Here is a 12436-nt window from a genome sequence, read left to right on the forward strand (position 1 = left end):
GCACGCACGTCCCAGCCCTCGAGCCTGGGCGGCTGCGGCGCGTTACACTGACGTGTCGCGTGCGTGCATGGCCCGATTTACATTTTTCCCTCCACAAAATGGGCGCCTGTGTGTTGGAGGCGATTTTCAGTGGGAGAAGCCCTCGTTCCTCAGCCCTTCTTTATATGCAAGCGTGAACATGCACATGCAATCCTCCCCGTCGCTGTGTCTCAGCCTCCTCCTCCTCACGGCTGACGGGTGGACGTGTTGGGGTACATGGTCCCTGCCCACCCCGCACCCTCCCAGCACCCACCGAGCCCACCCAGCCCATGGGCATTGGTACCAGCTCCCCAACGACTGCAGCATCTTCTTTGAGGCTTGATGCTGAATCTCTCGATCCGGCGAATCTGCCGGCCCCGCAGTCTGCTGTGGAGAGCAGCATCACTCCGTGTCCAGGCAAAACAGCCCAAGCAGGGGATTTCTCTCCGGTTTGCCGGAGGTTTCGTCCTGGCTCAGCTTGCAAAGATGGGACAGCGAGCTGGGAACAGACCTGTGCCCTCCCGCCGGCCCCGCGCGGGGGCTCAAACCTGCTCCCCAGCTGGTGACGGGTACCCCGTGAAGCCACCGACTCATCCGGGTCTGGTACAAACCTTTTATTTCCCCTCCGCCCGCGCCGCCCAGACAGCTTGGGGCCGGGTTTGCCCTTTGGAAGCAAAGCCAGGGGCCTCCAAGGCCGCCCTCTCCCCCGAGCTCGCGGCCCGGCGCAGTTGCACCCCAGGGACGGGGAGAGCCGCCGTGACCGGGACAACACCACAGACTCCACCGAGCTTCACACTGAGCCGAGCGGCCAAAAAGCGACAACAAAAAGTGTACCCCAAAATGGACAAGAGACACCCCCCACCCGCCCCAAACCCAGTTCCCCAACCCCAGATATGTTGCACGGGTGAAAGTGATACGGAGCAGCACAAAACCGGCGGGGATGGGGACGAGAGCCCCCCGCCCCACCACACCACGGCCCCCCAAGACCGCTCAGTGCCGGGGAGCAGCCGGCACATGGAGAGAGCCTAAAAACCCGAGGGTGGGGAGTCACGGGTAATAAGTTAATCTGTACAGACCTGTTAGGTGGATGCGGGGATGGCAGGGACCGCCGCTGCCGAGCTGTCCCTCCCGAGCGCAGGGGTGTCCCCACGGGGCGCCGGGGGCCAGGAAACCACATGCCGGTGCAAATCAAACCACGAAACGACGCACAAAGTCAAGTGATGGAGAATGGCGGGGACAGGGGGAAACGTCCCGGCTCGCACCGAGCCCGGCTGCGGGAGCAGGGCCCTGCGGAGCAGGGGGAGGGAGGGGACTCCTCCACACCGAGCGGTTGTGCCAGGGTGAGCCAAGGGGGGTCCCTGCTTGACTGGGAGACCCCAGGGCTGGACCCCGCTTCCATGGCAGTGCTGTGAGCCTGGGGACCCGGAGGCCGGCTGCCTTTAGGTCCTGCCACCAGGCATCGGGCAGGGATGCTGAGCCCAGGACAGAGGCATCCCGGCAGCTCCCATCTCCTGTCCGAGCTCGGACACAACCCAGCAGCACGAGGCAGGGAATCGCTGCCTTGTTCCCTGCTCAGTCCCACCAGCAACCCATCAGCATCAGGGCCAGCTCGCCCTAACAGCATCACGGAGCAGGGAGAGGAAGGAGCCATCCCGGGGCCCCTCCACAGCTCCGGGAAGGGGCCGGCTGGGTCCTCGCGTGGGCACGGAGGCAGCGAGATCCGCTCCTCTCTCCGGCTGCCAACGCCAAATCCATTCGCCACGTTTCGGCTCCCCAAGGCAATCGGCTCCGGCCGGCGGAAGGGAGTTCCCAGGGCCGGAGACGGCGCCTTGGAGGCTCAGCCCAAGGTGGGAGGCCAGGGATGTGCCGAGCCAAAGCCCAGAACGCTGCAGATACTCTCCATCCCCCACCGCAGCCGGCTCCCTCCTGCCCAGCGCTGGACCCATGCCCGGAGGGCTGCGGGGCCCCGGGGGCTCCGGTCGGGAGGAGACGGACCGCCCCGCTACGAGGACGGGCTCCCCCCGGCCTCCCCGCTCTGGCAGCTCTTCTCTTGGCTCTTGAGCGCTGGAAACCAGGATCCCAGCAAACAGCACGTCTACGGAGGAGGCAAAGCCGCTGCCCGGCTCTGGGGAGCCTCCTCCTCTGCAGCTGCCCCTGGGGAGGAGAGCGGGACCGAGCCAGATCATACCCCTGGTCCCCACCGTGCCAGAGCCAGAGATGCGCCTCTGGGTACCGGGGACATGGGGCAGCCGGAGGGGCAGTGGAGTGGGACCAGGGACGATGCCGTGGGGACGGTGACAGGGAGGTGGTGTGGAGGTGACGGGAAGGGGTGGGAGCGCTACAGGATGGTCTTGTCCAGGTCGACTTTGAGGGGCAGCGGCCCCGCGTCCTCGCCACCGTGCGCAGGGCACAGGGTGACGGCGATGATGGGTGGCAGGGGGAAGGCGCCGGGGCCGTCCAGGTCCTCCAGGTACTCCTTGTCCCCGTTGATGCTCAGAGGCTGGAAGAGAGGCAGAGGGGACTGTGCAGCCCCGGAGCAGGGGACAGGACCCCCTTGTCCCCAGACCGGGAACACCGTGGGGCTGGATGGGGACATACAGTGCAGCACGGACACACCGGCGAGCCCAGCATGGTGGCAGGGGACCACAAACACTGTACGGCCGCGTCTCAGCCCCGCAAGGCTCACTCAGCCGTGATGGGGAGACCCAGGGAGTCGGGGACCCCCATAGGACCCCCCTGGGCTGCACTGAGCACCCTCGCCCCGTACCTGGGTCTTGACGTGCTGCTCGGGGGCAGTCACCAAACTGGCACAGCTCAGCCACAGCATCACCATGATGGAGAGGAAGAGGCAGGCGGCCAGGATCCAGCGAGGAAGGCCCGAGCGCCTGTAGCACCCCACCACCCCCCGCCAAAGAAAAAGGACGAGTTTATGGCCGGGCACAGGGTGGGAATTTGAAGGAGGGGAGCATCTGCTCCGGCGTGTCCGGCAGGTTGAGGTCCCCCCGGGCCCCCGCGCAGCCCCGCTGCACCTACTTGGACATGCAGCCAAGGAAGTCGTGCTCCGGCTGCGGGGGGTCCGGGTGCTGCGCCTTGGCTTTGCCCCGCGGCTCCTTCACGGGGGGCTTCTCCCCCTTCACCCGGGGGCCTGGGGGGGGAGAGGCGATGCTGAGCCCGGGCACCCACGGTGGGCACGCCTGCCCCGCTCCCTGTCCCCTTCCCAAATGCGATCGGGTGCAGGGGTGCCGGCCGGTCCCCTCTCCCCTCGGGGACCCTCTGCCCGCTGGGGGGGCACAGAGGATCCCGGCAGCTTCTTGGAGCAGCTCCCAAGTCCAGACTCACCCCCTCTACGTGGGTGCGGGGTGTGGGAAGCTAATCAGACACGAGAAGCGGGTAATTTGTTTAGCTCTGGAGAAATCGGATGAGAGCCAGGAAGGCTCGGAGGCTCCCGGCCCCCCCCGCCAGCAGCCCACCCCCCCCCCCGGCACCTGTGTGGGGCTGGGGGACGCGGGGGCTGGACCCCGGTCCCGGCCGTGCCGGCGGGGTCTCCTGCGCCTCGGGTACTGGATACTCCATCTCGGGCTGGGACTGGCGGGTTGGCAGGGAAAGAGGGAGAAAGCGGTGAGCGAGGGGGTCCCCACCCCTCTCGGCACCCAGCAGAGAGGGGACGTGGGACACCCCCACCTGAAACACCACGACTTTGCCATCGTCCGCCTGCAGGTAGAAGGTCCAGGTGGAGGAGATGAAGCTCTGGGCAGAGCTGACGATGTCGTTGCAGAAGGTGGAGACCAAATCCAACATGGAGAACGACGGCTCCTTCAGCTCCGGGCTCTGCAAAGGAGCGGGGACATCGTGTCACCACCGTCCCCTCGTCACCCACCCCAGCGGACAACATCCCACCCCGAGGATGTGGCCGGGTTGAGCTGGGCACTCAGGTCTAGGGCTCAGCCTGCTTCTCCCGGGGATGGGGATGTGCAGGACCTGTGGTCCGGCCCCGGAAGGGTCACCGAGCCTGGGGCTGTGGTCCCCAGGGCCACCACCCAGCCCCGGGGCCACCACCCAGCCCCTCGGCAGCCCCGCGCTCGCACCAGTGCTTTAAACAATAGGAGCGGAGCGGCCGAGATGCCGAGGGCGTTTCTCTCCTGGCAGCCTCTCCGTGCCCTGGATTCTTGGCCGTCGCGGCAGTTTGTTATTTTTAAAGCATCCCTGCTGGAATCCGCTTGGCTGCTCCCTGCCACTGGCTTCGAACATTTTCCGACAGCCCCTTGCACGGTCAAACCAGCAAACAGGAAATAAATAGGTCAGATTCTGTATCTAATTATTATACTAAATCTGCTTTGCCTGCTTGTCTGGGAACCCGAAGGAAAAATGCTTTGGGTGGGTGAAGGGGGTGACAGCCCTCCCCATCAGCCGGTCACCCCCCAGAGCTCATCCCCGACCTCGGAGCGGGGCTGGGAAATGGGATCAGACACAGGGAAGGTCTTAAAAACAGGTTGCAAAGCGGTTTTTCGAGGAGCTGCAGCTTTCTACAGCACAAATTCATTTTCGTCTGCACGTGTACAAAGCCAAAAGCCCCTACCTTGGGCCAAAGTCTAATTTAATTAACTGGGCAAAAGCTAAATTAATTAAATGTAGCAGGAAAAAGTGATGCTAATTGCTGGGAAGGATAACAGATCAAAACTGGGGGAATCTGAAACAATCACTGGTCAGAACCTCTCACCCTGGGAATTTGGCGTAATCACCCTGCCTGCCCCAAATCTGTGGCAGCCCGGCTCGAGCCCAGTTAATTTGGTTTTTGTGCTTTGGACGAAGCAGCGCGATGGGCCGGCAGCGGGCTCGTGTCGACCCAGCACGCCCAGAGCACCCGTCCGCAGGGACACGTATCACGGGGGACATAAAATAAAGCAAGGTGCAGCAGGCATTCTGCAGCGTGGGTTTCGTCGGGCAGCGGGAGCGTGCGGGGAGCACGCCTGGTCCCAACGCGCCCTGGGAAAGCACCGAGGGAAGCCGGGTCCTGGCGCCGGGGCTCACCGAGCCGTGCGGGTGCTGGTGGGGGTGGCCGGGAGGCAGCGAGGGGAGGGATGGGGCTGGATGCCAGTGCTGGGGAGGGAGGGAAGGAGGGAGGGATGGGTGGATGGATGGGTGGATGGGTGGGCTGCATGTGTGGGGTTTTATAGCCTCCATCCCCTGGCAGAGGAGGGACTGGGCTGCGCTCCCATGGGAAGAAGGGGTCCTTCCTAAAGCTGGACTGAGACCCAAGCCACCACGTCCCAGCGTCCCCCCGTAGTGTCCTGGGCAGGGGGTGGCCGGTGGGCTCAGCAGGGTGGCAGTGGTCTCCATCGCATCTGTTGCCGGCTCTGGCCGGCAGCGGGACAAACTTTGGTCCCTGCCGTGTCCGGGGTGACCGAGACACCCCACGTCCCCACGCTGGGGGTCAGGAGAGGGCTGAGGTGGCCAGAGAAGCCACCCCCAGGGCAGCCCCATGGCTCCAGGCTCCTTGCAGGGGCAAATGCCTTCCCCAGCTGGTCCCCAGCAGCCCCACGGGGTGACGGCACAGGGACGGAGCAGTGGGATGCCCCGGGGGGCACATCCAGCCCCCACCACCTCCAGCCCACAGACCCCTTGGGGAAGGAGCCAGATGCGGGGACAGGGCAGAGCCACGGGCGGTGGCACCAGGGACGGGGGGGTGGGTTAAGGGGGGGAACAGGGGGTCTCCCCCTCCCCAGCCCCTCACCTTCTCCTTCCTGCTCTCCACCTCGGGCAGCTGCTTGCGGCACCCTGTCACGCAGCCAAACTGCTCCTCCGCGTTGCTGTAGGCTTCGGTGCACGCTGCGAGGCAGGAGGGAGGGCAGGATTAGGGGGTGCTCGATCCCCTTGAAGAGCCCCGTGCCCCCAGGACCCCCCCACCCAGAGGGTGTAAATCTGCACCCCGCTGGTGTGCAGCAGGGTCCAGATGCGGCCCCTGGGGCGCAGCGTGGGGCTGAGCAGAGGCAGGATGCTTGGGAGGGTGGAAGGGGTCACGGCGGTGCCAGCGATACGTGGGGGACCCCTCCGGGACAGTGTTTGGGGCTCGGGGGCTGCTCGGCCGCCGGTTCCTCACCTGCTTCGCACTCGGCTCTGGTTGTGTTCAGCTCGGCGCTCGCATCCACGAAGTGACAGATGGAGAACAGCCGGCAGCCCCGGTAACAGGCGTTGAGAACAGCATCCTGCGGGGAGGAGGAGGAGGAGAGCGTGGAGCTGGCACCAAGCTCAGCCCCGTGGCAGCGCTGGACCCCCACCACGGCCCCCCTGCACCCAGCTGGGGGGCACCGGGCACCGCCAGCCTCCTGCAGAACCACAGCCGGGCCTGGCACCCCGAACCCGGGGCGATGGCATCCCCGGGGGAGGGAGAGCTGCTTTCACCCCCGGCTTTGCACCCGAAGGTCGGGTTTGCACGTGGCCTCGTCCCCATCGAGGATGCGACAGGTCCCCCCATCTCTGTCGGGGCGCGTGACACCGGCTGGGTGCCGGGATGGGGCTGGCAGGAGGTGGGGGCTGCTGGGGGGGGGGTGTGCACAGGGGGGGTGCATGCATTGGGGGGGCTGGGAACACGCTGCGGGGGACGCATGCGGGGGTCACTGTGTGCATCGGCACGCACAGGCTCGGGGGAAGCGGGTGCCCCCGCCCGCGGGGGGTCCGTGCGCCCGCGGGGAAGCGCGGGCAGGGCTGGGTGCTGGCAGGGATGCAGCTCGAGCCCAGATGGGAAAACAACTCCATCCCCACCCCCGGCAGCGGGAGCCGCGCGGGCTCCTGCCAAGGCGCTGGCCTAGATACGGCCCTGCCACCGCGGGGGCTCGGGGATGGTCCCGGGTGCCACCGCGCGGCCCCCAGCATGGCATGGCTATGGCAGCTCTGATCCGGGGCTTTCCGTGATGCTCCAGGTCCAGCAACCGGCACTCGGCTCCATCTCAATCCCCGCTGCCATGGCTCGGCGCTGGCCCACGCCACTGCTGCGGCGTCACCCGCTCGCCCCGGCTGTCCCTGGCCCCGCTGGCCCTGTGCCACCGGGATGGCTCTGCCACACCACCGGTGACGGGGTGCGGGAGGGCAGCTGGGGGGCAGACACCCGCCGCGTCCCCGGCAGGGCCTCACCACCGGCACCCCCAACCCAGGGCGGCTGCCGCCACTGAGGACACCCCAAACCCGGCGCGGGTGAGACCCGGGGGGCACCCCAAAGCTGGGGTGGGCAAAACCACTGCGGGCACCCCAAACCGGGGCGGAAGCCCTCACCGGGGGCACCCCAAAACCACACTGGAGGAGACCACCGGGGGTCCCCCATGGTGCTCCCGGTGCCCCCCCCCGGTGCTCCCCACAGGGGTGAGCCGGTGTGGGGCTGTGTGGCAGTGATGCCTGAGCAGGGTGGGCTGGTGCCCCCGGTGCTCCCGGTGCCCCCGGTGCTCCCGGTTTCCCCTGGTGCTCCCAGTCCACCCCAATGCTCCCAGTCCCCCCTGAGGCTCCCGGTGCCCCCGGCCCCTCCTGGTGCCCCCGATGCTCCCAGTAGTCCCGATGCTACCGATGCTCCCATGCTCCCAGTACACCCGGTAATCCCGGTGCCCCCGATGCTCCCGGTCCCCCCTGAGGCTCCCGGTCCCCCCGGCCCCTCCTGGTGCCCCCAATGCCCCCGGTAGTCCCGATGCTCCCGATGCTCCCCATGCTCCCGGTACCCCAGTTAATCCCGGTGCCCCGGTGCTCCCAGTTTCCCCCGGGGCTCCCAGAACCCCCGGTTTCCCCCGGTGCTCCCGGTCCCCCCTGATGCTCCCGGTCCCCCCTGATGCTCCCGGTGCCCCTGGCCCCTCCTGGTGCCCCCAATGCCCCCAGTACTCCCCATGCTACCGATGGGCCCCATTCTCCCGGTACCCCCGATACTCCCGATGCTCCTGGTAGTCCCGATGCTCCCGATGCTCTCCATGCTCCCGGTACCCCCGGTGCTCCCAGTACCCCCGATACCCCCGATGCTCCCGATGCTCCCGGTACCCCCGGTGCTCCCGGTACCCCCGATGCTCCCCATGCTCCCGGTACCCCCGGTGCTCCCGGTACCCCCGATGCTCCCCATGCTCCCGGTACCCCCGGTGCCCCCGGTGCCCCCGGCGCTCCCCGTCTCCCCCGGTGCTCCCGGTGCTCCCGGTGCCCCCGGGGCCCGGCCGGACTCACGGCGGCGGCTCGGCGCGGCAGACTGCGGCCGCACTGCCCGCGGCAGCCGGCGGTGCCTCCCAGCTGGGGCGAGAACGGGTCGGCGGCGGCGGCGGCCAGGGCCAGGCCGAGGGCGAGCAGGGCCCGGGGGCGGCGGGCCGCCATGGCGGGGCGCGGAGCGGCGCGGAGCGGAGCGCACCCACCGCCGCCGCCGCCGCCGCCGCCGCTGCCGGTCCCGGCGTGACGCGCCGTGCGCCGGGCGGGGGGAGCCGGGGGCGGGGGGAGCCGCCGCAGCCTGCCGCAGCTCCGCCGGTACCGGCAGCCCCCGCCCGAGGCACCGGCGGGCGGCGCGGAGCGGGGATGATGGGAGCGGGGGCTGCGGGGGGGGGGTGCGGGAGGATGGGGGGTCTGGGGACCGGGGGATGCTCGGGGAGTGGGGGGAGCAGGGTACCGGGGGGTGCACGGGCACCGGGGGGTGCAGGGGTACCGGAGGGTGTGGGAGGACGGGGGGGTCTGGGGACCGGGGGGTGCTCGGGGAGTGGGGGGAGCAGGGTACCGGGGGGTGCAGGGGTACGGGGGGGGGCCTGGGGACCGGGGGATGCTCGGGGAGTGGGGGGAGCAGGGTACCGGGGGGTGCGGGAGGACGGGGGGGTCTGGGGACCGGGGGATGCTCGGGGAGTGGGGGGGTGCAGGGTACCGGGGGGGGTCTGAGGACCGGGGGATGCTCGGGGAGTGGGGGGAGCAGGGTACCGGGGGGTGCAGGGGTACCGGGGGGTGCAGGGGTACCGGAGGGGGCCTGGGGACCGGGGGATGCTCGGGGAGTGGGGGGAGCAGGGTACCGGGGGGTGCAGGGGTACGAGGGGGGGCCTGGGCACCAGGGGATGCTCGGGCACCGGGGGGGTGCAGTGTACCGGGGGGTGCGGGAGGATGGGGGGGGTCTGAGGACCGGGGGATGCTCGGGGAGTGGGGGGGTGCAGGGTACCGGGGGGTGCAGGGAGGATGGGGGGTCTGGGGACCGGGGGATGCAGGGGGAGTGGGGGGTGCACGGCGACCAGAAGGTGTAGGGGGACCGGGGGGTGTAGGGGGGCACTGGGGGGTGCAGGGAGGCTGGGGGACACCGGGGGTGCAGGGGGACCGGGGGATGCAGAGGGATCAAAGGGGCACAGCAGGAGCGGGGGATGCAGAGGGATGGGGGAGCCCCACTGACACCCAGAGGGACTGCGGAGGACTGGGGGGCACGTGGGGACCGGGGGGGGACACATGGGGACTGGGGGGCACGTGGGGACCCGGGGGGCACACTGGCACTGGTAGCACGCGGAGGGACGGGGAGCACAACGGCACCAGCCTCACTGCCCCCCGGGCCAGCACCCCCACAGGGACCGTCCCCCCAGGAGGGGACGAGCCCCTTGTCCCCAGCCAACATTTGACCCAGAGCTGCCACCCCCCCGCCCCGTGGCCTTCGGGGCCTGCCCGGGTCGCCTTCGCGCACCCCACCCTCACCCTCGCTCCGCGGGGCCCCTTCCCAGCCGGGGCGCTGGGCTCTCCCTGACACCCCAGATTTACAGCTTCGATTTCCCAGGGTTTAAAAGACATAAAAGGCGCAGGCTTGGCCCCGCGCGCCGCCTCGCCGCTGCCCTGCCCGTTAGCCTTATTTATGGCAGCACCCCAAAGCGGGCCCGGGGGGGCGAGGAGGAGGAGGAGGAGGAGGAGGAGGAGGGCTGGGGGCTTCGCTAACCTCCAGCCCTAATGGGGAACACATGGCAGGACCCCGGCGCGGGGAAGGGGGGTGTCTCCCAGTCCCAGCTCAGGGTTGAGGGGTGCTCCACGCCCCGGGGCAGGGGGAGAGGGGTGGGAGCAGCCGGATCCCCCCAGGGACAGCCGGGGGAGCGCAGCCCCGTGCCCCCCCGGGAGCCGGGAGTGGGGCCTCTCCTCGCCCCGCTGCGCTCCGCCAGCTTATTCATCTTGTTAATCAAACCAGGGCCGGGAGAAAATGTGCTCCGGCCGGGCTGGCGGGGCTGCCAGGTCGGCTCCGCTCCCCCCTTCCCCCTCCTGGAGCCCGTCCAGCCCCTCGGCCTCGTGTCCGGCACCGGTGACTAATGGCCAAATAAATGGGATAGATTGGGGGCTGTCGCCGTAAATCATGGCCCCGCGCCGCAGGTGAGCTTTCCATCGGCCGGGAGGGACAGAGCCGGAGCCCCGAACCCCAGAGGGACCGAAACCCACCGGATCGAGTGCCGGCAGTGCCGTGCCGCGGGCTGAGCGGCCGGTGGGCAACGCTCCCGCCGCACCTGCCCGCGCTACGCCTGGCACCGGCCCATGCTCCGTCCACTCACCTTTTAAGAGAAAAACCCCTTTCCCAGGCAGTAATACTCGAGCTGGCAAATATTTACCGCCCTCCCTCCTCTTCCCACCCCTCTCCAGAAACACTCGATGCCTTTTGCATTTATCGCTACCGACCTACATTTTGTTTCCAGAGCCTTTTGGGGAGCCGCAGGCTCCCCCCACGCTGGCCGGGGCGTCCCCACGGTCCCCCCACGGGCAGGGGACTTGTCACCCCGTGTCCCGACCCCGCAGAGCCCATCCCTCGTGTTCAAGCACCCCCTCTACATTAACCGCATTTTTTTTCCCCCCTTTTAGAGATCAGCAAACTCCCTGACGGGGCTTTTTGTGCTTCCCAAAGCAAACAGAGGCGGGAAGGTGCGGCCGCCCGCTGCGAGGATGCTCTTGAGCGAAGGGGTTGTGCTGGGGGGGTGGCAGGGAAGGGGTTAAGCGGGTTATAAATTACCCATGGATGTGGAAATGTGACTGAGAGGAATATAAAGAAAACTCTGACTGCTGGATTCTTTGCATTTCTAGCCTCTTTATTTTTCCCCCAGGTCACTTTAAAAGGATGCAGGCAGTCAGAGGCAGCTCCGCTGCGGCTCTCCTCCCGCTTTTTCTGGGGTTTTGGGTTTTTTTGTTGTTTGTTTTTTACACCCTGGCCCTCGAGCCAGATGCTGTCTCTGTCCAAGGACGTTATGGAGCGAGCTCTGGCTGGGAAATCGAGTAATTAGATTAATTCAGGGTAGATGTGCTGGGCCCGGCCCCGGTGACACATGATGGAGGGCTGGCAGGAAGGTGACGGCTGGTGGGAAGCCGGACCGAGGATGCTCAGCTCGGGTTTGGGGACGTCACCAGGGCCACCCCGGGGTCCTGGATCTGTCCGGGGGGAGCCACATCCCGCCTGGGCAGAGCAGGGAGCTGGTGGCTGTACGGGCTCCGCCGTTTGGGAGCTGGGCCCCACGGCCAGATCCTGCACCGCAACAGGGCAAAGAGGCCCTGGGAACAGAGCCACGCCGGGGGGGACGGCCGGACCGCGCCAGCCCCGGGGGACCACCGCGCTGACGCCGACAGCCCCGTCCGGGGGTCAGAGGGGGCTGCCGGGCCGGATCCTGCCTCCCGGCCGCCTGCGGGAGCCCGGCCGGTGCCTGCGAGCGCGGCGGCTCGTGGGCAGGAGGGAGCAGCCCTTTAAAGGTCACTGTCAAAGGGCAGCGCTGACCACATCTGCCTGCTGACCGACGCGCTGACTCAGAAAGCGGGAGAGCGGCTCTGTCATCTCTGGCTGCTCCCCGGCACCGCCGCCGGCCGGATCCTGAGGCCGCCCCGGCACTGCCCGGGTTTGGGGACCACAGGCATGGCAGGGCTCGCCCGGGGCTGGCTCCGTCCCCCCACCCTGTCCCCATCCCACAGCATCGGGTCCGGATGCTGCCACGGGTCGGGGAGGGTGAACGTCCCCGAGCCACCTGGGCTGACACCCCAGGCACGTCCCAGGTGACACCAGTGGGGACCAATGCTCCCCTCTCCTCCCGACACCCCTGACCCCCCAGGAAAGCCTCAAGCCACCTTCTGATGATGCCTTTGCTGGAGCCACCCATGTCCCCTCTGCCAGCGCCAGGACGGGTGTCACCCCCCCACCCTGGGAGCCCACCCATCCCTGCTTCCCGAAAAAACCAGCCGTGGTAAATCCCACTTTAGCGTTGGCTCCAGGCGGAAGCGCAGGGCTTGGCCGGGGGAAGAGTTGCGGGCAGGCAGGCGTGCAGGCAGCGCAGGTGGGCAACCGGGGCGGCTGCTGGTCCCGACTCCCGCTCCAGGGGGGCGATTTCTCCTTCCCCCCCACCCACCGGCACCCACCGCTGGCTCCCACCCCAGGGTGGCTTCCCGGGGGGATCCGGGCGGGGGGTCCGGAGCGCGGGCGGCCGCCAGCCCCTGGGGC

At 68.4% G+C, this 12436-nt stretch overlaps 1 protein-coding gene across 1 annotated transcript; it reads right to left on the reverse strand.

The window, feature by feature from the left end:
- Window positions 1-2347: 2347 nt before the first annotated feature.
- On the reverse strand, window positions 2348-8349 carry TMEM59L (transmembrane protein 59 like). The gene is made up of 8 exons (XM_059831995.1): window positions 8209-8349; window positions 6116-6221; window positions 5750-5844; window positions 3700-3846; window positions 3504-3603; window positions 3052-3163; window positions 2786-2903; window positions 2348-2518 (listed from the first exon to the last, which is right to left on the reverse strand). Exons 1-8 carry the CDS (start codon window positions 8347-8349, stop codon window positions 2357-2359), a joined length of 981 nt encoding a protein of 326 aa, XP_059687978.1. The 3' UTR covers window positions 2348-2356.
- Window positions 8350-12436: the final 4087 nt, after the last annotated feature.

This window comes from Gavia stellata, chromosome 32 (genome assembly GCF_030936135.1).
Source record: "Gavia stellata isolate bGavSte3 chromosome 32, bGavSte3.hap2, whole genome shotgun sequence".
Taxonomy (NCBI): domain Eukaryota; kingdom Metazoa; phylum Chordata; class Aves; order Gaviiformes; family Gaviidae; genus Gavia; species Gavia stellata.